This window comes from Oncorhynchus keta, chromosome 32 (assembly GCF_023373465.1).
Source record: "Oncorhynchus keta strain PuntledgeMale-10-30-2019 chromosome 32, Oket_V2, whole genome shotgun sequence".
In the NCBI taxonomy this organism is placed as follows: domain Eukaryota; kingdom Metazoa; phylum Chordata; class Actinopteri; order Salmoniformes; family Salmonidae; genus Oncorhynchus; species Oncorhynchus keta.
The window spans coordinates 22,028,734-22,055,202 of record NC_068452.1 but is presented as its reverse complement, the minus strand read 5'-3'; the positions used below and the strand labels follow the sequence as shown (position 1 = coordinate 22,055,202).

Below are 26,469 nucleotides of genomic sequence, written 5' to 3'. Positions count from 1 at the left end.
AGTTTCAATCTCACGCTCACTTTCACAATCCCTCAACAGGGAAGGAAATAAAGCATCTGACCAGATCCAGCTGACAAAGCATCCTCATTTACATCTCTGTTATGCTTCATATTGACGGAAGACACATGAACATACATAGAAGAGCAGAGAGGCCATATGAATTTTAAAAAAAAATAGTTATATCGTTATGTTGAGATCGTTACTTATCTGATGATTACGACATGAGTTGTTTTTCCAGAGATCAGAAGATCATTCTCTCATGATCATGGCATAACAAAGAACATGTTGGGATCGCGAGATAAACTCTATAAATAGGAGTGGACGTAGTCATGATATATTGACAGTATGGCGGAGGAGGCAGAGCCCACGGTGGATCAGCGCATATGTTTTGATTGATTGTTACACTAAAGTATGGTACATTTCATGCTGTCATTCTTTCATTTTTGTTTGGAGCTCATTATCAGCTTATAAATTAGAATGGTAACAAGCTAAATGTCCTTTAACTTGAGCTAAGAGCTCACGGGCATCTAAGCCCTCACGAGGCATTTAAGCCCTGAACAATGCCTGACAGGCAAACCTGTCTCCCGGGCTGTGTGCTACCCCCAAGACCACAGCCAATTGCATGTGAGAAACAACGCAGCTAACTTGGCTAGTCTTATGAGCGAACGAGCTAGTTAGCTAGGTAGTCTTGTTAGCTAGCTAACTTGTTATCTATGCTGGTTGTTAGCTAGCATAACTGACATGTATAATTGTAAGGGACACTTCATGCTTTATGGATAATATTTACATTTACAAAGTGGGTGAGCTCCATTCTTGACAGGCTGATCAAATTCAATAGCAGCCTCAGAGGCTGGGCTCCCGAGTGGCACAAGCGGTCTAAGGCACTGCATCTCAGTGCTTGAGGTGTTACTACAGACACCCTGGTTAGAATCCAGGCTGTATCACAACTGGCCGTGAATGGGAGTCCCATAGGGCGGCGCACAATTGGCATTGTCTGTATTTGGCCGGTGGAGGCCGTCATTGTAAATAAATTAACAATTTAACCGACTTGCCAAGTTAAATCAAGGTAACAACAACAAAAAGAGGCTGTCTTCAAGGAGCCTTACATATGAAACATCTTACAAAGCAGTATTTTGATTTATCATCCTCTGAGGCTGCTATTGAATCTGATCAGCCTGACAGGAATAGAGCTCAACCCTTGGATCAGATATGCATCTACCAAACAGCCTACAACAGCCTACAAGGCACCAACCTTATTTCTAAGCCTCTGAGGCAGAAATTGAATCTGATCAGCCAGTCAGATTAGTTAGTCCAGCTAACAAGACTAGCTAGCTAACTAGCTAACTAGCTAGCTAACTAGCTAACTAGCTAGCTAACTAGCTAGCTAACTAGCTAACAAGACTGCCTAGCTAACTCACAAGACAAGACAAATTAGCGGTGTTGTTCCATGCATGAGGTTGGCTGTGGTCTTGGGGGTGGCACGCAGCCTGGGAGACAGTGCAGCCTGTCAGGCATCAACGAGCACATTGCGATCAACGCAGTCACAGGGCTCCTTAATGAGGTGGTTGTCGTGAACAAATGAATGAGTGGTACTTTTGATTATCTCGTGAACTCGACAAAACTTTTGTTATGTCGGGATTAGGAGATAAATAAGTTGTGATCTCGACATAACGAGGGAATCATTTTTGTTCATTCATATGTCCTCTCTGGACTAAATATATGAGGGATTGGGCTTTCAGAGTCTGAGTTGAGTCTACCGGTCAGTCAGACGCAGCGCTGGCCAGAGTAGCCGAGCTGATGAGTAATTGATTTTGGTCGAGATCAAATTAAAGCAACGAGACTTTAATTAAAGTTGCAAAAACACATTGTCCTTGCTCTGGGGCTTGGAGGACCGTGGTCAGAGCCAGACTGCTGTTATGTTCAGACAGACATGCTCCGCTCCTGAATACAAACATGAACATGGCTTGCATCCCAAATGGCACTCTATTCCTTATGTAGTGCACTGCTTTTGACCATGGCCCATAGGACTTTGTTCAAAAAGTAGTGCACTATATAGGGAATTACGTGCCATTTGGGATATAGCCATGGTTGCCCGATCAAAGCCCTCTCATGCAGGGTTATGTTACATCAGTCGCTGAGTAACCAGCCCAGGAAATGACATGGGAGTTGAGATTTGTGATCCGAGGGGTCAAACGTCCAGATACGGAATACTGGGGTTGTAAAACAGCTTCATCGCACAACACACACGGCTATGATGAGCTCAACCAGGAGGTCAACGTCCAGCTTTAAACCGTGGCTCATATACAGAAGTGAAAGCTATGCAAGTTACTCAGACTTTATTAGACATCTGAACAAACACACAAGCAACTGTCATATAACACAGAGGCTTCTTAGACAAACACCGGCCTCTGGGGAAACCTTCAAATACAACACATACTGTAGGTAGGTCATCACAGACCACCGTCTCTTTGTGGAATCTGTGGAGGGAGGGAAGAGGTCCATCTTGCTCTCAAGTCCCCATTCTATCCTCCTCCCATCCCCCTCTCCGTCTCCAGTGTGCCTGGCTGGGCCTCTGTCTGAGCTGAGACGGAGGGGGCTGGTGGGAAAATGGGAATGTGGTGATTAAGAGTGGGACTATATGACCTCCCAGCTCTAAAAATACACTATTTACTCAAGACCACTGCCAAGGAATTCTGGACTAGGCAGAGGGGAGTGCATAAACGTGTTTTGGGGGGAAACCAGAGAGAGAGGACAGGAAGTGCATGTGTGTGTGTGAGGGCGTGTGTGTGTGTGTGAGGGCATGTGTGTGTGTGTGGGGGGGGCATGTGTGTGTGTATGTGTGGGGGGGGCATGTGTGTGTGTGTGTGTGTGTGTGTGTGTGTGTGTGTGTGTGTGTGTGTGTGTGTGTGTGTGTGTGTGTGTGTGTGTGTGTGTGTGTGTGTGTGTGTGTGTGTGTGTGTGTGTGTGTGAGAGAGAGAGAGGGAGGGCACGCATGCGTGTACGTGACAATGTGCGTGTGAAGGGAGGGAATGTCTTGAAAGGAGGAAAACAATGCATTTCAGGAGATTGAATAGAGTGTAAGCTACATTAACAAAGCCTTGATATCTTGGCACTTGAAGCTGCGCTGCCGGTCAACTTAATAAACCTGTCATGGTTAGATTAGTATAGAGAGTTGACATAAGAGCTCCTAGTTCTGTCCGAGTACTGACACACACAGGCAATCACCACACAGATCACATTCAAGGACTTCTTGGAACACACAGATACACACTTCCAAAGACAGTTGTAAACATTGTCTCTTTCAGTCTCTTCCAGCCATCATTGTGTGCCATCCCACACCAAGAGTCATGCTCTTGACAGAGAGAGTGTGTTTCATAGAAGTGAGAAGAAAGAGAGGGACAGAGAGAAAGAAACCGAGAGGGGGGAAAAAAGCTAGCGAGAGCTTCCCTCAGTAGTCCCACTGTGTTGTGCCTCCTGTGTGTCTCCTAGCCTCCCACTCCTCTGTCTGTCCCTGGCCTGCCAACAAGGGGCTCAGTTGAGGCGGGAGAGGGAAGGAGTTGGGAGAAAATAGAGATGATGTAAGACAGATATGGGAGTGAGAGGCTCCTGTCCTGTTTGAGGGGCAGGCAGTAGGCCATGGAGGCATTTCATAAAGGCACCAGCCAGACTGTATGGGTTGGGGTTGTATGACAGGCCTCTGTTAGACATCATGGCCCTGACTGCTGCTGACACTGAGCTTGGCACCACATGCTGGGATGAGGGAGCGACTACAGTCTGTCTAAAGTCTGTCTACTGACTGTCTACTGTCGGGTTACTGACTGTCTACTGTCGGTCTACTGACTGTCTACTGTCAGTCTACTGTCAGTCTACTGACTGTCTACTGTCAGTCTACTGACTGTCTACTGTCTGTCTACTGTCTGTCTACTGACTGTCTACTGTCAGTCTACTGACTGTCTACTGTCAGTCTACTGACTGTCTACTGTCAGTCTACTGACTGTCTACTGTCAGTCTACTGACTGTCTACTGTCGGTCTACTGACTGTCTACTGACTGTCTACTGTCGGGCTACTGACTGTCTACTGACTGTCTACTGTCTATCTACTGTCTGTCTACTCTGTCTACTGTCGGGCTACTGACTGTCTACTGTCTATCTACTGTCTGTCTACTGTCTATCTACTGTAGGTCTACTGTCTATCTACTGTAGGTCTACTGTCTGTCTACTGTCTGTCTACTGTAGGTCTACTGTCTGTCTACTGTCTGTCTCCTGTCTGTCTACTGTCGGTCTACTGTCTGTCTCCTGTCTGTCTACTGTCTGTCTACTGTCGGTCTACTGTCTGTCTACTGTAGGTCTACTGTCTGTCTACAGCCGGTCTACTGTCGGTCTACTGTCTGTCTCCTGTCTGTCTACTGCCGGTCTACTGTCGGTCTACTGTCGGTCTACTGTCGGTCTACCTCCGGTCTACTGTCGGTCTACTGTGTACCAGACAGGCACCATGGGTGAGCTGCCACTCTGGGTTAGTAGGTCAACGCAATGGGACACTAACTCACAACACCTAACCTAAAATTGACATATGTTGCCCATTTGGGCATATGCCAGCCCTCCCATCCGATCCCACACCTGTCTCCTCTCTCTCTCTCTCTCTCTCTCTTTCTCTCTCTCTCTCTCTGCAGTATCACACCTCAATCAACCTAGCTAACCAGAGGCTTTTGTTCACTTCACACTAGACAATGTGGACGTGAGTACACATGTAACTACGCCCACTGAGCTGCTCGAGAGAAGCTCTCTAGCCGCAGAACAGAACGTGCTCACAGTGAAGCCTGCAGGGCTCATAATGAGCAATAACGGCTACATGACATGACTAATCATGTTCAAATGAAGGTGCTATAAAGGTTAGTGCACACAGACGGAGGTGTGGGATGACCTGCTGGAACCTATACTCTCCTATTCCGGATGGACAGAAATCTATGAAGCTCACTTTCAGAATGGCACAAACTCTCAACATCCCTTCAATAGCACAGTGCTTTTCAATACAGACCTACTCTGCTTAGCCTACATTCACTTGTGACTGAATTTCACACCTTGGATTTTCTATCCTGACTCTAAATGGGCCCCTAAACAACTAATTAAACTGGTCTAATCTGTGCCAATATACCTGAGACTATACGTCACAGTGTCTCCTCCCTGCTTTGCAATGGGCCATTAGATAGGTGTGGCCAGTGGCCATGTAATGGTCGTGTAGCACAGTACCTAATTCTTAGTGTGATGATTATAGTCAGTAAGTTATTTGACACACTCCCTCTAGCGCCAGCAGTAAATCACCTGTGTGACAGCTCTGAGGCCTCCCGCTCTTCTCTGCTCTGTGGAGGTGGCAGCACACACACACACACACACACGCTTGTACCAGCCTCGCCCCTCCAGGGTGTGTTCCTGAAGTGAGATTGAGTCACCTCGCTCACCCTGTCCTCCCTCCCTCCCTCGCTCCCTCAGGAAGCTGCATGTCCCGTCTGACTTGAGGCTTCAGAGAGCCTCAACTCACCGCTCCCTCAACGCCCCCACCCTCAGCCCTCCTCCCTTTCCAGTTTGAGTTGTCCTCTGGTAGCGAGTTGTGACATTATCAGGCATGTATACTGTTCATCAGCCGCGTTATATAATTCTAGGGATTTTCACTCCACGTTGTCTGTGCTCTGAGAGGACTGAGACTGAGATTGTCTGGGAGTGAGGTGGGAGAGGGGAGGGGGTAGATACGGATATGATGCCTGACTGATAGTGTGAGGCAGGCCTGAGATCACTCATCTCCCCCTCCACCACCACCATCCCACACTCACGTCACGCCTTGGCTCCCGAGTGGTGCAGCGGTCTAAGGCACTGCATCACAGTGAAAGAGGCATCACTACAAACCCTGGTTTGTAATCATAACCGGCCGTGACTGGGAGGCAGAGCACAATTGGCCCAGCGTCGTCTGGGTTAGGGTTGGCCGTCATTGTCATTGGCAAGCTGACTTGCCTTGTTAAATAAATACAAAGTAAAATAAAGACTGCCATGACCACTGCTGGAGGTCAAGTGGTGTGTGTGTGTGTGTGTGTGTGTGTGTGTGTGTGTGTGTGTGTGTGTGTGTGTGTGTGTGTGTGTGTGTGTGTGTGTGTGTGTGTGTGTGTGTGTGTGTGTGTGTGTGTGTGTGTGTGTGTGTGTGTGTGTGTGTGTGTGTGTGTGTGTGTGTGTGTGTGTGTGTGTGTGTGTGTGTGTGTGTGTGTGTGTGTGTGTGTGTGTGTGTGTGTGTGTGTGTGTGTGTGTGTGTGTGTGTGTGTGTGTGTGTGTGTGTGTGTGTGTGTGTGTGTGTGTGTGTGTGTGTGTGTGTGTGTGTGTGTGTATCTGTCTTATCTTGAACCCGGGTGTGAGAGTCCCCCTGTCTCATGCTGACAGATGGCCTGCGAATCTGGTAGTGGTATTGGCACGTCCTACAGATATAGAATCTTAATTAGATCACCCTGTTGCAGGAGAACTTGTAGTGTATTTGAGGTTTAAAAGGCTTCTGAAGTTAGTAATTTCCACTTGATTTTCCCTCATGAAAAATGCATCAACCCCTACAAAAATGACCATTGTTTATAATCCACATAATAATTCACATTTCTTGTTGCTGCAGGATAATTTCTCTGTTGTAGCAAATTGGCTCAAAGTAAGATCCTATGTGTACTTCTGTGTGTGTGTGTGTGTGTGTGTGTGTGTGTGTGTGTGTGTGTGTGTGTGTGTGTGTGTGTGTGTGTGTGTGTGTGTGTGTGTGTGTGTGTGTGTGTGTGTGTGTGTGTTCAGGCATACTATGAGTCTCACAAACTTTTACAGATGCACAATCGAGAGCATCCTGTCGGGCTCTATCACCGCCTGGTACGGCAACTACTCCGCCCGCAACCGTAAGCCTCTCCAGAGGGTAGTGAAGTCCGCACAACGCATCACTGAGGGCAAACTACCTGCCCTCCAGGACACCTACACCACCTGATGTCACAGGAAGGTCAAAAAGATAATCAAGGACAACAACCACCCGAGCCACTGCCGGTTCACCCCGCTATCATCCAGAAGACGAGGTCAGTACAGGTGCATCAAAGCTGGGACCGAGAGACTGATTCTATCTCAAGGCCACGTTAAACATTCATCACTAACATTGAGTGGCTGCTGCCAACACACGGACTCAACTCCAGCCACTTTAATAATGGAAAAATTGATGTAATAAATGTATCACTAGTCATTTTAAGCAATACCACTTTTTATAATGTTTACATACCCTACATTAATCATATGTACATACTGTACTCTATACCATCCACTGCATCTTGCCTATGCCCGACGGCCATCGCTCATCCATATATTTATATGTACATATTCTTATTCATTTCTTTACACTTGTGTGTATAAGGTAGTTGTGAAATTGTTAGATTACTTGTTAGATATGACTGCACGGTCGGAACTAGAAGCACAAGCATTTCGCAACACTCGCATGAACATCTGCTAACCATGTGTATGTGACCAATAACATTTGATTTGATTTGAGAAACCCCATGAACCAAGCTCTGGTGAGGGAAGTAAACGATAAAGAGATTGGGTACTAATGATGTCCGTGCTTGGTGACACATCATTAACACAGAATCACACACGAACATCAAGAGCAATAGAGGAACTTCTGGTGTAAACGTTCTGTAAAACTGGAACACTGACTTCCTGAAAGCAGCACAACGTGTGTTCACTCAGGCGTACACAAACAAACACACACACACACACAACTTACCCGTTTGTCCCATTGGCTGTGCGAGTCGGCTGAGAGAGAGTCACCTCAAGTGGACCCTGTGAAGAAAAGCAACAAAAAAAAAAACACTTAACCCAGCTAGCACATTTGGTTCCTTGAATGTTGTGGACATGTACGTTTTTGGTTTCCCATTGGTTCTGGGAATGAAGCCATACATTTCCTGACCGGTAAAACGTTCTGAGAACAGAAGTGAACATTTCGCCTGTTCTGGGAACATTCATATTTAGGTTGAAGGGAGGTTCTGAGAAAGTTTTACTATGGATCCCTGAGAGGTTGTATTAATGTTCTGAGAACGGAAATGATAGGTTATTTGAAGGTAATAAAAGTAAGGTTCTGAGAACATGTTTCAGTAAGACGTTTAATAACATTGTTAGCTTAGTTGAACTGTTTTGAACTCCAAGCACAGATCAAAATGAATTTGCTTAGGCATTAATCATGTAAACACGTGTTATGTTTTGCATTTATCGTGGCACATCAGAGAGATTTGAATCTATGACCTTTCGTTCTTAATCCATGGAATTAGTCCACTGGGCCCCCAGGATGGAGCTAGCATGCCATGTTTTTTCAACTCATACAAAGCTGTTAAGTTTAGTCTATTCAAACAGACTCCATTTCAAAGGAAACAAGCGCTCATTAACATCAGGTGTGGCCAATTAGTGGGTGCAACCAACACAGCTGAACACGCTTAACAAGACAAGAGGATAGAGATAGTTCAGAACATCATTTATTTCAATAACATTCTTAGAAAGTTCTCTGAACGTTACTAAAGTTTTCTTGTGTTTTTTTATGGATCTTGTTTTTATGTTCTCTGATCTATTTGAGAACATGGCTTTAAATAGAACCATGATTTCTCAGGTAGGAAACGTTATGCTGAAACTACTGAAAATCCCAGAGAAGAATGTTGTTTCTTTTAACATATTCAGAACAATGTAAGCATATGACTTTAAATGGACCCACGATGGAAACCTATAGGAAACATTATGCTAAAGTACTGAAATTCTCACAGAAGAACGTTGTTTCTTAATGTTCTCTGAACTATTTGAGAATATTCCCAATTGTTAAACCAGTTGGAGAACGTTCCTAGAATATTACCAAAATGTCATATTTGAATGTTTGACCTTTTAGGAAACGTTCTGTTCAAGTAGTGTAAATGAGCTTAGAATGTTTCAAAGCCAAGCAACTATCCTGCACCATTCCCAGGAGGTTTTGGGAAGGTAGTATGTAAAATAACCAAAGGACCAACACCCTCTCACCAAGATCTAAGAAACATATGGTTCTCATAACGTTATGTGCTAGCTGGGAAGAGTCTCCATTCTGATTACAACATACATGAGTAATGAGGGGTGATCTGAGAGAGCTATGGGCCAATCAGTTCAAGGTAGATAACCCTGTGGAGATTTGATGTAGGCTAGTTAATGTGCTATGACAGTTAGCATGGTAGGTTCCCGGGCAGTCTAGATGGGGTGATTTCCCCCCCTGAAGGTTTGCCCCCCAGCCAACCCTGTGTGTTACAGTATAGCATTCTGCCTGCCTTTCCTGGCAGCCACACCAGGCACATAGCTGCTCTGTTCTTGTAATGGTTGGCTTTCACATCCAAGGGTGAGATGGTTGGGAGAAATATGGCATTCAAAACAGGCTCATTTAACATAAGAACTAGGAACAGAGGATTATTTTGTGCTTTAGCTCAACACACACCCCCACGCCTTTTATTCACATCCAGTCGTTTCTGTGAAAAAAGCAAATAACATCAAATATTTGTGGTCGGTCGCACTCCTATCTCACATAGCTGTCAGTGTCTATAAACACACACACATGACAAAATGATATATTCACGTCTCATAAGACTAATGTTGGTACAGTGTCAAAATAAACAAACAGAAATCAATCCCTTTTTTTTCTTAGCAGACACTTCTAGCCAGAGCACTTGAACCTTTAGGTCACTAGACCAACCAAGGCTGTAACACCATATAGCCTACCCTCACATGCTGCTGGCACTCCTCCCTCAGAGAGAGACAGACAGACAGAGAGTGAGAGAGAGGCCAGACCAGGGAGACAAACAGACTAGGCCCATAAATGAGGGTGTAGAGACAGACTCCCGTTTCTACTTTAACTGCACTGATGACTAAGCAGAGGGCTTTTTTTCATTTCCTGGAAAATCACAATGAGGGGCCAACATCATTTCAGTGTACAGTACTTTTCCTCTTAAACAGCCATCTATCCCCACCCCTCTCTCTGCCGCACACTGAGAGATGTGTCAACTGAATACACGGAGCCCCTGCTAGCAGTCAAGTTAAATCCATTTTCACGGTGGAACAGTGAACTTTTTTATTCCGGGACGCCCTGTGAAGTAGCCAGTGGCTGAAAAGGAGATTTCCTTTTACTGCCTATGGGCCCTTAGGAATCCTAGCCTGGCCTTGGAAAACCTCATCCGAGCTAGCCTGTGATCCAGTTGGCCCGTGTCCGTGGTGCGCTGTGTGTTTCTGTGGCCTGTGTTGTTGTCTCTGAGGAAACACAGCCTTAAGGGAGGCCCTGCGGCGGCCCAGCCCGGGGTTCTGGCCTACCTGAAACACTATCCAGGTCAGCTCTGGGCCCCTCCCTGTTCAAACACCACATTTTACTGCTGGGTCTGCTAAGTTTAGGACTCTGCCTCCGCAAAGTGCTTCAGAAAGTTGTAAAAAAAAAAATGGGAAAAGAAAAATCCAACTACTAATGTACAGTACGCGCTCTGTATGAGGGTAGACGCCGGGCGGAGGGCCGGAGGTCAAATGAAAGGATAAGAAGAAGGTGTGAGTAATGTGACTGAGTTCAAGTTTAACCCAGGGACAGGTACTGTAAACGTCAGACGAGCCCGATAGGAATGACTGAATGGTGTCGAAAAGCAATTTGTGAATGAGGCTCGAGCGGGCTGTGGCCCTCCCCTGCTCCTGGCTCTGCTTGGCCCTCGTCGACCCTCAACCGTCTGGCCAAGTCCCGTTCTCTAGACATTCGGCTCACACAAGACACAGCCTGAGCTTGCCATGTCTGACTCAGAGAAAACTGGTGACGGAAATGATTGATGCCACTGTTTGCCATATGGCAATTCTGCTTATAAATCCAATAAATAAATCCTCCCCGGTCTTATTGTGAGTTGGCACTCTCTACGAAAAGAACACTGTCACTGAACATTATCTCCCCCGTCTGTTAATCTAGGCCCGAGATTCCCAAACTTTTTCACTCACACTTATTTCCTGCTATTCTACACATTTTGTCATGGGTTGCAGAGAAAATGTTGCCATTTTAAAGCTCATTTTCTTGTAATTCTATACATGTTGCCTTGCCTAATGTGTATTCGTGTGACACTTGAGTGACTCAAACATTACAAGAAAGTCTATGGGCTCGTTGATCTGGACAAGTGATAAATATCTCTCTAATGACAAGAGGAAAACTGATGATGTACTACCCAATTTTGTGCATTCCACTATCACAACTTTCAATAGTAAGTTGAAAGCCCCTGCCGATCCCTCGCCCCCCCACCCCCAGGTTTGTGAACCACTGATCCAAGCTACCTCTTTAAATGCATAGTCCCAAAGATGATAGAAGGAGAAAAGAAGGAGAGAATGGCGTGCTATTCAGAAGTCAGGAGGAGTCGATCTCGCTGGAGAGAGTAGACCGAGTGGAAGAGAGGGCAGGCAGGGGATGAATCATCCGGACAGGAGCGGGGGCCCGGGAAAGAGGGAGGGAGAGATGTCGTGATGTATTCGTTCCGCGGCTCACTTCCGCTCTCCTCTGGCCCCCCTCCACCACCACCACCAGCCTCTCCTCACTCCTCCTCCCCCTGCCTGGCCCTGCAACTCTCCTGGGAGGCTGAGTAACCGGTATGAAATGCTTGGGCTCTGCCAACGCCAGCCTGAGGACCAGATGTGTGGCCTGAAGGTGGTGAGGCCGCGACGCAACGGAAACCAAATATAAACCAGTGTACCGTAACACCTCTGAAGACTCTTTTCTAATAAAGAGGGGAGGGCAGAAGCATCGCCGTTAGCCGGTTAACGGGAGCCACTTTCGGGCAAGCCACGACTGGACCTGTTTCTTCCTGGTAATGCTGGCAGCTGTCGTAGACAGGCACATTGCCGGGTGGCAAACATAGCTAGGCCTAACTTCACATTGCATCTAGCAGAATGCTGAGATTTAAGTGGAAACATGGAAGGGAGAGAGAATGACGGATGTCCTCTCCTAAAATTAGTGCCCTGGCTATCTCAACACTGAAGGCATTCATCTCAGCCTGCCTGACTGTTTGGGCAGCTGTTGGGAGAGCAATTTCTTTGAATCCGGATTGTAAACATGCAGGGGAAAGGTTCTGAACTGGCCCGGGCAGTGACCGCTCTGCCAGCCAAGCCTGCACAAGCGTCACAAACTGCCTCGTGCCTCCAACTACAGCTGGAGCACAGGCCGGCCACAGAGCGTCACTCCAGGGTTTTAGTATTACGGCTGTTACTCTTCACAACCCTTCTTGGCACCGCAGAGGAAAAGGTCGACGTAGAAGTTGGTGGTGGTGAAGATGTTGGATGAATGTCTCTGGAGCGGAGGAGACTCCTCACTCCTCCACCAGGCCTGTGGGTAGCTGTGGTCATCCCTGGCAGCAGCAGGGGCCATTTAGCTAACAAGCTTTTACAGAGAAAATGTTCCAACACACACACACAGAGGGAGGGCTGGGAGGTCTGACCTACTGCCTCAAAGTGCGGCTTGTCCAACACTGAACGTAACTGAGGCCAATGTGTAAACAGTGGAACTTCCCTGTAGGGCTTTCCCAGGACCAGGACTCATCTACGACACTCACGTTCCGATCCCACCCCCAAAACCACCACTGACACCATGGAAAGCCAAATATTATAGTTCACAAATCCTTTGATTTTCCTTGGGATGGACGGCCTTCGGAGTCTGTGCTGTAATGGTGCATTCTTAGTCTGGGTCAGCTGAGGTCTAATGGTTGGCTCAGCAGGTAGTATTGACTGGTCGTATCTATATCCAGCACACATCAGTGAGAGGGGTCAGGCCGGGAGGAAACAGGATTAGCAGTAGGCAGGAAATCAATCATCAATATTTTCTCGGGAGTTGTGTCCGGTTATAGTTAAGAAGCTGATACAATCTCAAGTGGGAGGTGAGGCCTACTGTTTGTAGAAAAGGGTATGAACACACAATAACCTAAGTCACTGGTGCAAACCAAAGCCAGTGGTTTGAACAGTAGGCCAGACCCCCACCACCACTCATTCACATAGCCTATGCTCACTGTAGTCCACATGATACAACATGGACGGCCACACAATGAATGTGAAATCAGATCATTATTGATTTGAACAGGGATGTTCTTTAGCGGTTACTCTCTTTGTGCTCTTTTGGGAAAGGAAGTGTGCAGCACACTATTGGGTAAATCCATATTAATTCATTTCAAAAGCTAACAAACAGGGTTGTCAAACCCTCAGAATTTCTTGCGCAAAAATGTTTTCAATAGAAATGGACATTTCACAAAAACATCTTTACACGTCAATTATCCAAAAAAAAACGTGGAAAATCCGATTTTGTTCATAAGCTGTAGCTTAGACCCTACTTCAGATCCTCTGAGGTGTTTGTGTTGTGTCGCCGTCGGTTGAGACACAACATGCTGTTGATTACAGGGTGGGTGTCATTTCAATCCTAGAAATAGAATTCATAGAATGGACCTATCCCTTCAGACTAGCTGTAGCTGGTATACCATTAAAATGTCAATTCAATTGCAATTTTAAAATCTAATTCCTACCACAAAGATGGCCGCCGGTCCACCCACCGTCGGATGTCAACTGGTCATGTCTGTATTACTATCTATCCTTCAATGAGTTCAATAGATTTCCTATGGAGGACTGACAGTAGCCTAAAATGTAAAACAACATATTCCCATTCAAGTCATCATTCTCTGATATCCAACAATCTTTATGGTATTATCTGAAAGTCTAAATATCTATTTAATTGTAATTTTAGTACATTTATCAGCCAAAACATGACACCCACCTGTATTCAAGAGCATGTTGTGTCTCAACCAATGGCGGGGCACAACACCAAAACCTTAGATAATGTCAAATATGGTCTAAACTACAACATAGGTGAATATGTCATTTAAAAAAAAAATGAAATTATAAAACAGTTTGACCACCCTGTTTGTAAGCTTTTAAATGGTATCTCAACCATTGATCTTTGCCAGTGCTGAAGACATGTCTCATGGTATGCAGAGGTATGCAAAATAAGTCAACTTTGAGCACCTTTATCTCTTGAAGGTTTTGGCATTCAGGTCCAAAAAGTCACTTTCTGACCACTTCTACAACGAGATAATATGTATGGAAGGTTGCGTTCAAATCAACACGGGTGCTGTCAAAAAGTGATTGAACTCAAATGGATTTACCCCACTGTAAGTCACAATGAGGTAATGACAGAGAGAAGACATGATTGCGAGGCTAAAAGGGGTGGTGACAGTTTTTGGCCTGGATATGCATGGCTTGGTTAGGGTTATGCTATATGGTGGGAGGTTGAGCACAGGAGGTTGGTGTCCCCTTAATTGGGGAGGACAGGCTTGTGGAAATGGCTGGAGAGGAATAGGTGGAATGGTATCAAACACATGGGTTCCGTGTGATGAATGCCATTCCATTAGCTCCCTCCCAGCCATTATTATGAGCCGTCCTCCCCTCAGCAGCCTCCACTGCTGTGGACAGCGCCTTACTTTAAGCCCATCAAGCTGCATTAACTGAGACATACTACAATAGCCCTGCATTGATTGAGGAAATGGACCATGGATGGATTTTTTAGTTTTTTTTTTAGCTATCACTGCCAGACAGATGGTGCATAATGATCAAGACATGGGATGTTTGCCAAGAACAACTCTCCAGTACGGACACCTCTCTGGATCCCCCTGAGCACCAGATGTTCCTCTTATCTCCGGACCAGACCCGTCTGTTAGTGCCGTTGGACTGATGGGAAGAGACCTGCCTATCCATGGCAACTCACGACCATTTCCATAAAAAAGTATCTCCCTCCAGTTTCTAAAGCATACGTGTGTAACAGCTGGCAGACAGAACGGACGATAGGAATGGATATAGACCATCACTCATAACATCTTCAGGAGGGGAACAGGAGGGGAGAGTGGACTATTCGGCTGGATGGGCGCTTCATGCTCTTGTTGTGGAAGAAGACCTGCTGCCCAAGTCAAGCTAAGCACTGCAAGCAATAAAGAAAATACGACTGAAAGCTTAACATGAAGAAATATTGAATTAGGCCTACAACTAGAGGGCTTGCTCAGCTGCCGTCAGTCATAATGACTTTGACGATGAATTCTCGGCAAAGCTCCTTTTTAAATGGACATGTCAGGAGGGCGCAGTACACTGTGTCCTAGAGTGACGTAAAGAGGTTACCTCAATACAGGGCAACAATGACCCCACACAAAGCTCAACTCTCTGTGCCCGATTATGTGACTGACATTACAGAGAAGACAAGGCCACAGTCTTGTTTGCCATACAGTGGACAGAGGCCACAGGATCGATGCCATTTAACACAGGGCTTTATTGGTTGCATCACACTGCGTGAGATTTCTCAATGTTGCCCAGGCCTCAAAAGAACAGGCCAGACACAGGGATCAACACACATTCTGTCTGTCTGTGTGCCCTGGAACTGTATTTAATCGTCGTGGAGGGAGCAGGTCACATGAATGACCTGACACGATCCCTGTATCCTGGAAAAGGAATCAGGCAGGTCAGCATGATGGTAGTGGTACCACTTCAAAACTGTAAATATGGGCTCTGTGACAAAGCTGATCTAACACAACCTCTAGTCTAGGCCTATCTTTGTGCACATAGACCTGCTCCTTCCTGCTTATGTCTGCATGTTACCATGTGTATCAATCTGGAATAGGATTCTAAAGTGGAATATGGTTATTTTTGTTGTTGTTGCATGGATAGACATTTCCATGGCCCAACTTCGTTTTCCTGCTGCTGAATCCATAGCCAGCAGTGAGTGTATTCATGAGCTGGTGTTCAGGGAAAAATCAGGAAGGTGGGGTAAAGTTGGGTGACAAGGAGTCATGTAGCCAGCTATACCTCTCTGTGGTGAGGAATGCCGTTGGTTCATCAATTTATAGCTGCCACTTACTTGTGTGTTTCCCTTCAAAGCAAGCTGCACCGTGAGTTGTGCTGGCTACGTAGCCTATTCTTAGTTATAACTATGTTATAACATGTACATGTGTCATAGCAAGCAATCAGACTCCAATACAATTTCTACTTTGTGTACTCTCACACGTGTTCCATACAGGTTAAATGCTTGATGACTTTTTCTAAACATGTAGCGTCAGCTTTTATGTCTCCCTATGTAGCAAAATCCCAACTGACTGACATATTGGCTGTTCTTTAGTAGTCAGGACGATGAGAATAATACATAGGCTGCGTATGACAAGTCTTAACAACGCCGCATAACTGCATCATAGGGGAGGAGGGGGCAGACAAATCATATTAACATGGTAATACTAATAATGCATGCAGATAAGGTTCCTTACACGTCCGTTGCAAGTCAGATCCTCCTTGTTGCGCAACTCAAACGATTCTTCCTCCTCTTTCTCCCCATAGTCCCGTCCGAGCAAATTGAAACCCTGCCTGCAGCACAGAAACCAACAAAATCCTTGCACAGGCATTCAAATCGGGTAAAGTCAGGTGTTTTCGACTACTCTTGTCGTAAAGTCAACATTCAACGTCTGGTCTCTGGGGGTTACGCGTGTACCTCTCACAGTACGTAACTAAATCCAGAGTCGCGTGAGGATAACGTCCAAGTTGAAATAATTCTCTCCATAGACTTCCAGAGGGAATGTGACAAACAGACACATACGCCAAGAGGACAGTCCAACACTAGCCTATTGAAGGAACATAGAAGCTATCGAAGAGTTCAACCTGGTGAAAATGTGTCTGAAAGTTGTGTCAAATCTGTCCTTCCAAAAGGTGATGCCTTGTCCCGAGACCTTGCTCGTATCTGAAGTCGTTGCACAAGTTATCACACGCTAACTAAAATACCAATATGTCTACTTTCACGCCTAAATGCCACTACTGGCTGACAAAACCGTGAATATTGTAAATAAGAGCCGTCTAAAGAAATCAATATGAAGAGCGAAATTCGTGTGGCCTGCTGCTATTCACATACTACAGTGTAGTAGCTAAACTTAAGGTTAGGCAGGCGATTATGACTGACTTGACTTGAGTTTGAACAAAAGCGTGCCAGAAATCAGCCAGCCTTGAAAGGGCGGGTCGAGCCGTCCCCTCTTGTCGAATGCGAAATATAACTGGCTGGACTATAACACGCCCAGAAAAGGCACGCCCATCTTACACGCCCGCTCTTCCCACAGACTATTGCGTCACATGCCTCTTTGATGACCTACCACTTTAGCATCCTTGCCCGTAATTCTTGAGAAGATATGGTTTCTTACCACGTCTACTTCATGTTGTGTGAAGGCTACTGTAAATACCGTGTTGGTAGGCCCAAGCCAGTACTTTTGTAATTGTGTATTTTCTGGCAGTTTTTCCTGGTTTATTTAGCGTGTGTGTGTTGTGCGTGCGAGTGTGTAAGTGTGTGCCCGTTAATACAGGCATTTGCCCTCGGAAACACAAGAAATGCCTCAATAGAAAGCAGATGGACTCTCCCTTTATTCTCTATTCCAGTAAACTCCCTTCAGTGACTTCAGGGGCAGTTATGGTGATCACTGATCACTAATAGACAGAGCTCTTCTTCCCAAATGTTGTTAACAGATATGCCTGTCTGTGACTTTGTTCGGGTTTGCACAACAAGAAATCATTTTTCTCTACATGTGATATCAGATTGAACTCATGAGTGTATTACTTTGTGGTTGGAACTTCTTAAGACTTGATCAGATCATATCTAGATGTGTTTTTAGCCAATATAAATTTGTCAAATTATACTTGTTGTTTTGTTCCAGAGAATGAATATTGATCAGTAATTACCAGACAATATAGCTTTGACACTAGACTAATATACTAGACTAGTGTATGAAATTTGCTTTGAGAGCAATTCAGGAGAACTAGAAAACAACCAACACCTCAAAACTTCTATCCACATTCCCCTGACTTACACAGACCTACAACCTCTTAAAATGGTCCACTTGCACACTGTCATGAAGACGGCGCGACATTGTCTCTTCCCCCTCAGGATTTGGCTTGGGACCTCAAATCCTCAAAAAGAGCATCTTGACTGGCTGCATAATTACTTGGTATGGCAACTGCACTGCCCTTGATCACATGGTGCTACAGAGGGTGGTGTGGAGAGCCGAATACATCACTCCCTGCCATCCAGGACCTCTATACCAGGCGGTGTGAAAGTAGGGAAAATTGTTAAAGACCCCAGCCACCCAAGCCATAGACTGTTCTCTCTGCACACACACACACACACACACACACACACACACACACACACACACACACACACACACACACACACACACACACACACACACACACACACACACACTTAACACGCACACACATTCATACTAACTCTACACACACACACACACACACTCACATGCAATCATTAAATACGCTGCTGCTAATCTGTTTATCATATATCCTGATGCCTAGTCACCTTACCTCGATAAATATCTACCTCTACCACTCCAGTATCCATGCACACTGTAAATATGGTATTGGCACTGACCCTGGAACTGACCCTGTATATAGCTACTGACCCTGGAACTGTCCCTGCATAAAGCTACTGACCCTGGAACTGTCCCTGCATATAGCTACTGACCCTGGAACTGACCCAGTATATAACTACTGACCCTGGAACTGACCCTGTATATAGCTACTGACCCTGGAACTGACCCAGTATATTACTACTGACCCTGGAACTGACCCTGTATATAGCTACTGACCCTGGGACTGACCATGTATATAGCTACTGACCCTGGAACTGACCCTGTATATAGCTACTGACCCTGGAACTGACCCTGTATATAGCTACTGACCCTGGAACTGAACATGTATATAGCTACTGACCCTGGAACTGAACATGTATATAGCTACTGACCCTGGAACTGACCATGTATATAGCTACTGACCCTGGAACTGACCCTGTATATAGCTACTGACCCTGGAACTGACCCTGTATATAGCTACTGACCCTGGAACTGAACATGTATATAGCTACTGACCCTGGAACTGAACATGTATATAGCTACTGACCCTGGAACTGAACATGTATATAGCTACTGTATATAGCTTACTTACTTTTTTGTGTTCTTCTTATTTCTATTTCTCATGTATTTTTGTCCTACTTTACTTCAACTGATAGTACTACGGATATTGATTACTGGGTTGTTGGGAAAGAGGTTGTAAGAAAGGCATTTCAATGTATTTGTGACAATTAAACTCTTTCTACACTACAACACTCCACCTCTGTCCAACCCAAACTCTAACTCTTATACTGTCCTTCTGACGCCCTCAAACACACACACACACATACACACACACACAGTCCCCAACCCCCCCAACCCCCACCTTCCCCTCTTCCACTTTGCTGAGCACTCTGTAAAGGTGCCGTGGTAGAAGGCAGAGTGACGGGTACTAAATCCAGACACGTGATATCTCTCTAAACCCCTCGGCGCTCACTCTCATTTCTCCCTTAATATCCCTTCATTTCCCCTGCGCTGCTTGGAATAAACTCCCCCGTGCATTCATGCTCAGCCGGCCTTAACTCATTCTTGACTGAAGGGATATTCAGTAGGGATCGCTGTGTGCTGCAGACTACTAGTCTGTCTGAGGATCATTCCCTACTGGTTGTGTACGTGCCGCTCTTGGCTCAATCCCTTTAGCATTTCTAAAGCACATGCTTAAGCATTCATGTCTGCATGTGTACACACACACACACACACACACACACACACACACACACACACACACACACACACACACACACACACACACACACACACACACACACACACACACACACACACACACACACACACACTGTCTCCCCCCATGCTCTGTGAACCCCCCACCTCTTCTGTACCCCATAGCACTGTGAGGGATGAACTCTCATTATTGTGTGCATCACAGCAGCTCAATAGAAGCCTATGGATGTCCCTTGCTGTCATGTACCATAAGCTCTCTGCCTGCCTCCCTCCCTCAGCCCCGCAGGCCACCCCTAGCCCCAGCACTATGAGGGGGAGAGGAAAGGAGCTGCTCACTGTTTCACAAAAACTGTACCATGACACAGGCAGAGCGAGAGAGTGGGGAGGTGGCCTGAGGTGCGGGCGTGAAGTTTTAGTTCTGTTTATATGTATGTGAGTCTCTCTCTCTCTCTCTCTCTCTCTCTCTCTCTCTCTCTCTCTCTCTCTCTCTCTCTCTCTCTCTCTCATCCTCCTCCATCTCCCAGAACAATACCCCAAAGGCCCAGCACCCACAAAACTGCAGTAACATATGTTTTATTTTTAGAGCTCACTCAGCCCACGCCAATGGAAAAAAAAGAAAGGCCTCTCCCTCCATATGGTTTCTGAGAGTTGAAGTGTCACAGAAAGTGAATGGCTGTTATTACAGTTTTTCTCAATTGCTAAAACACCATTTCTGAAACCTTGCTCCATTTCCTGAAAACATTAAACACAAAACCTCATCTTCAAGCACTATTTACATAACCTCTGACTCCTCTTGCAAAATGAAACATTCGCCTCAAAACAGTTTTACGTGTTTTCAAAATCAAACACTGCTCTCAAATCATAAACAAAGTGATCAAAATGATATACACTCTCAGGCAGTCAGTAAACAATACAAATTGTTCAAAACATACAATTCTCAGGGAGAAGTACATTTTTAATCTAAAAACATATTCATATTTTTCTATCATTGTCTTTTGATGAACGAAAACATGTTCTATCATAGTAGTTCAAAATTGATCAGAAATTACTACTCTGCTTTGCTCTTTGCAATGTTGTTTTTTGTTCTTCCCCCTCCTTGTACCCCTATTTTTACAGTACTGTACCCTGCATCTCACAAACTTGTCCTTTGTCTCTGTGATACTGTAATTCTTGTTCTTTGTTGATATGAACCTGCAACCAGTCAAAATCTATTGAGCAGTCAGTACTGTTAATAAATGGAAAGCACAATGTTCAGGGCCATACAATTCATCCATTGTACAGTATACAACCTACAATGCACTGTACTACAGTATCCATTCTCAGACTTTCTCCTTCCCACCTTCAACAATCTGTTTGCTCTCTGAACTGGCTTATATTGGTTGTGTCATCATTTGAAACAGGTTAAATCAATTTTGAGTGGTTGTGCTCAATCAATGACATATGTTCTATATTTGTATTTGATTGTTGCCACTTGTGTTTACCAGTATGGATGACATGTGCATTAGAGTGCAGAACGTGTTTTGAGAATGAGAATGTGTTTAGAGTTTTGCTGAAAAGTCGAAGTGAGATCTGCAAATTGTGTTTTACCATGTGAAATGGTTTAAGGTTTTGACAACAGACTGCATAATTAGCTAAATGAGTCCAGGTAACTGAGAACTTTGTTCAGCCAATGGATTTTAGTGTTTTAGCAATTGAGAAAAACTGTATGATTACCGTCATAGATCAAGAGAATTCATAGTCAAAGTGCGTCAGATTTGTTTTTCTTTGTTTGCTGAAGGAAGGAGCATCCAAAATATTAAATATTCCTCTTTCTCTCTTTGCATCACTGTGTGCCAACACAAAGCGATTGATCCCATTCATTTACAGTATTTCTTTCTTTCTTTCTTTCTTTCTTTCTTTCTTTCTTTCTTTCTTTCTTTCTTTCTTTCTTTCTTTCTCCCCCTGCTCTCCTGTGTGCCAACACAAAGCGATTGATCCCATTCATTTACAGTCTTTCTTTCTTTCTTTCTTTCTTTCTTTCTTTCTTTCTTTCTTTCTTTCTTTCTTTCTTTCTCCCCCTGCTCTCCTGTGTGCCAACACAAAGCGATTGATCCCATTCATTTACAGTCTTTCTTTCTTTCTTTCTTTCTTTCTTTCTTTCTTTCTTTCTTTTTTTCTTTCTCCCCCTGCTCTCCTGTGTGCCAACACAAAGCGATTGATCCCATTCATTTACAGTCTTTCTTTCTTTCTTTCTTTCTTTCTTTCTTTCTTTCTTTCTCCCCCTGCTCTCCTCCTTCAGGCCGTCTCTCTCCTGCCTCTCAGTTTCCCTCAGTTGAGATATGATGCTCCATTAACACATGCACTCCCACACTCACTCAGGCAGGCTAACCTGATACAGTGTTTCAGGCTGACGCACCGGATCAGGAGTAGTGGGGCTGGTGAATGTGGTAGTGGGCCCCCCAGTGCAAACACAGGCCAGCATTGCTCCTCTCCTCTCTAGCCTGGGGAGTGGGGAACCATGTCTTTGACCCCACTCTCTGAGGGTGTCTCAGGGGGATTGGGATATGCATTTTCACACACTTGTACATGTGTGAAACAGGACAAATATAACCACCCTCTATCTGACCTTTTTGATGTGTGTCCCTGTAGTGAGAGATCAGAGAGAGAGAGTGAGAGGGGGGGGGCTCTGTGTTGATGGGGTGGGGGATCTGCTTGGTTGGTATGTATGAGATTGGGATAGACTCTGCTATCCCTGGAGAAAGACCATAGGGTGTATAGGAGAGATTGCTCTAGAATTTGTAGTCAATCTTGGGGAGGAGGTCCACACAGGCAGACAGACAGGGTAGGGGTCGTCTTGTAAAGATATCTCTTACTCTTGTTTCCATTCAATCTCCCAACCCACTCACTAACTCTCTCTCTTCTGGTGGGGTATTCATCAAATATTTCCCCCAAGCCTTTCTGCTGGCTGATCCCACCCACTTCCTGTCTTCCTACCTCTCCGCTCCTCTCTTCTCCTCTCCACGGCCGCCCCAGCCCGTTTGTTGACATTGGTGGTTTGGTGTTTCCAAGGGAGACGTTTTGTAGAATAGACCCAAGTCACACATGTCAGGCTGATGGGAGACAGAGCAGAGCAGGCCCTATTGTTCACAGTCTCTCTGTGCACCACCAGTTACATGTAGGATTACTGCACACGTCTTATGGGAGTGTACTTGACTGATTATTAACATCGACGTTTCCGTGAAGCTTTAAAAGTCAGTGTAAATTAGTGGACCCTACGGTCTTGTCAGGGATTGGAGCAGTTGATAGGTTAGGATTGGAGCAGTTGATAGGTTAGGATTGGAGCAGTTGATAGGTTAGGATTGGAGCAGTTGATAGGTCAGGATTGAAGCAGTTGACAGGTTAGGATTGGAGCAGTTGATAGGTTAGGATTGGAGCAGTTGATAGGTTAGGATTGGAGCAGTTGATAGGTTGGGATTGGAGCAGTTGATAGGTTGGGATTGGAGCAGTTGATAGGTTGGGATTGAAGCAGTTGATAGGTTGGGATTGGAGCAGTTGATAGGTTGGGATTGGAGCAGTTGATAGGTTGGGATTGGAGCAGTTGATAGGTTGGGATTGGAGCAGTTGATAGGTTGGGATTGGAGCAGTTGATAGGTTGGGATTGGAGCAGTTGATAGGTTGGGATTGGAGCAGTTGATAGGTTGGGATTGGAGCAGTTTATAGGTTGGGATTGGATCAGTTGATAGGTTGGGATTGGAGAGGGGTATTATTATTTAAAATTGTGGTATTTACTTACAGGTGCAGAAGTTGAATAAAGTTGGATCCATCTAGATTTTCAACAACAAACACTAAATGGTCAATAACTGAAGCTACGACTGGTCGACGCTGTGAAAGGAGGGAGGGTGTCTCCTTTGGAAGGAGATCTGTCTTTGAAGAGTTAGCTACAACCATCATCTTACAGATGCAGTCCCAGTGTTCAACGGTCAGGGGTCATGTAATTCCTCTGAAATAGGGATTTAGACTATCTACTTTACCCTATTGACCTCTCAACCCAGTCTTCTACAGGATTTCCTGAGTCCCCACTGGGTCAAGCGTTGAACCCCATCTCGTCTCTCCACCCCTCACCCTACTGCTGTTAGGTATGGTGGAGGTTTACTCTATGAGGCTACAGTTAGTTGGCGAATAGAGGGGTGTTGCGCTATTGGCCCATTATGTACTGGATAGTGGATTGCGGAGCCCTTTAACTACAGTAACTGACCGGAATTATTTAACTAGGCAAGTCAGTTAAGAACAAATTCTTATTTATAATGACGGCCTACACCGGCCAAACCCGGAAGACGCTAGGCCAATTGTGCGTCGCCCTATGGGACACCCAATCACTGCTGGTTGGTATACAGCTTGGATTTGAACCAGGGTGTCTGTAGTGACGCCTCAAGCACTGAGATGCAGTGCCTAAGACCGCTGCACCACCCAATACTATGTGACAGAAAGGCCATGTAATGGAAAAAAAGATAATTAAAGGAGTGACGATGTGGACTGTGAGTAAAGTCAGCTCTTGTCTTGTGTATGTTGTGTGTGTATGTGTAACGCATGCGTGTGCGTGAGTGTGTGTACAGCAGGTCTCCCTGGCCAGCCTGAGGGGTCAGGTTAACTAGCAGTGGAGGATCATGGGGCTTTGAACTGTCGCCGCGGGCACATCTGTTCCCAGAGAGAGAGGGAGCCTGTGGCGGAGCAGAGGGACTGGTGTCAGGGCCAGGGCAGGACGAGAAGGGGAAACATTCCCCGTTTAAACTTCTGACCCCCTCGCCCAAGTTAACCCACAACCCCTCTCTGGCTCCAGTACAGTATTAATAGCCCTAGCACTACCATCCTGTTACGCTGAGCACACCTGCCTGTCACACTAGTACACCACACAATCTGGACTGGAAGATACTTTGTGTTATACTGTGTTACTGGCACACAGCTAGTGTTGTGTTGAGAGATGGGAGTTTACTGCGTGAGGAAGGTTTTGTTTTAAAGAGCCTCTTCTGTTTAAGCAGGCCACTGTGGTGTATGCCCACGGGAGGTCAGGAGTTGAACTGACTGGCTGTGTGCGTATTGACTGAGCATACACAAACTAACCGAGCATTTTGCTACCTCACCCTCTGGACAATAAAACAAGGGACAGTTTAGGACATACAACAGAAATCTCTGGCCCCACCCTCCGCCCCTTCAGTCAGAGTAGAGAACATTGAATACTTTCCCCTGGGTTCTGTTGAACTCTTTTAGGAGTCTGGAGATATTGATGCATCTGCTTGAAAACGATATTCTCCTGAAACATAAAAAAGCTAATCTGAGTTTACAAATCATGTTATCTTTCTCTGAGCTGAGTTACAGTAGGCATATACAGTACCTGTAAGTATTTCGGATGACGTATAAGGTTATACCAAGGACACCGAAAGACGTGCGTGCCCTCAGTAGAATTACATAACAGGACTTTACACCAGTACTCCCCGTTACTCATAGATAGATGAATATTCCATAGGCACTAATTCCTCAACTGACCAAAACAATGTAAAACAAGACAAGAAACAAGAGCTTAAGCTCCCTTATCATCGACTTTAATCTTTAAACCAAAAAACAGACAGGAAAGAACTTCACAGCCTTGAGACAAAATGAGGGAGAAAAAAACAGGGAGATGGGAGATAGGGAAGGAGGGATAACGGGATAGGACAGATGCTGGGCTTGCGATGAAGAGGTAGAAGACAAAACAAGGAAAAAGCCAAGCAAACAGGGAGGAGAGGCCAGACGCCCTCATATTGCCTGGTATTTTCACATTAAAGGGAACAGGCAGGGGAGATAAGGCTTGATGGAATGCACACTGCGCAGTTCAATACAGTTACACTCCGTCTACTCTGTCCTCGGGCAAGGCTCACTGCTCAAAAGCCCATACAGCATTTTGAATCGTTTTCTGGAGTTAGTGTGCGTGCATTGCCACTCTTCCGTGCATGGTGGAGATTGGAGAGGTAGAAGGAGGCAGTGAAACTGAGGTTTGTTGAGAATCAAGGGAGGGTAAAAGGCTCAGTGTTTGGGAGAGAGGAGAGAGGATAACTTATTGAGAGTTAAGGGACTGGGCAGATGGCCAGGGTCCTTGAGCTATTCTTAGCTCTTTCAACTGTGTGCTCAGTACTCAGAATACAGAAAGGGTGGTACTTTGCCAAACTAAAACTCTGGACCGACCACTGTGTGTGTGTGTGTGTGTGTGTGTGTGTGTGTGTGTGTGTGTGTGTGTGTGTGTGTGTGTGTGTGTGTGTGTGTGTGTGTGTGTGTGTGTGTGTGTGTGTGTGTGTGTGTGTGTGTGTGTGTGTGTGTGTGTGTGTGTGTGTGTGTGTGTGTGTGTGTGAGTGCGTGCGTGCGTGCGTGCGTGCGTGCGTGCGTGTGTGTGTGTGTGTGTGTGTGAGCATGTATATGTGTGTGTGTACTGTAAGTGTGTGCGTGACTATGTGTGTGTGTATGTGTCTGTGTCTGCATGTATACATGGTGGGGGAATGTGTTGACTGGTAGTCACAACAGGGCGTTGCTGAAAGATGGTCATGTCAGAGACATTGGCAGATTCAGTGGAAACCCTTTGCCCTGCGCGACTAATAAGATGCCTGTGTATCTGTAGTTGGTTTTGCCCTAGTTTCCTATGTTTAGATATCAGCCTTGAGAAATGCTGTTAGCAATACAAGCAGTATAATTATTGAACATGGGAAAGAACCTTCACAGAGGACCTTTGCAAACTTCTGCTCCCTTGATTTGGCTCTGCCTGTGGGAGTGTTTA

General features: G+C 45.5%; 1 protein-coding gene across 3 annotated transcripts in view; it reads right to left on the bottom strand.

Annotated features, from left to right (window-relative positions):
• The window catches only part of LOC118365284 (unconventional myosin-X-like), a 49,423-nt gene extending 32,402 nt beyond the window's left edge, over positions 1-17,021 (bottom strand). For 2 of the 3 annotated variants that reach the window (XM_052490905.1, XM_052490906.1), the window contains exons 1-2: positions 16,335-17,020; positions 7,775-7,830 (exon numbers count right to left, since the gene is read on the bottom strand). In XM_052490905.1, the coding sequence (XP_052346865.1) occupies positions 7,775-7,830; positions 16,335-16,469 (191 nt within the window). In that variant the 5' untranslated portion in view covers positions 16,470-17,020. Of the gene's footprint in view, positions 1-7,774; positions 7,831-16,334 lie in introns of all 3 variants that reach the window. The other variant, XM_052490907.1, reaches the window with a different exon arrangement.
• Positions 17,022-26,469: the final 9,448 nt, after the last annotated feature.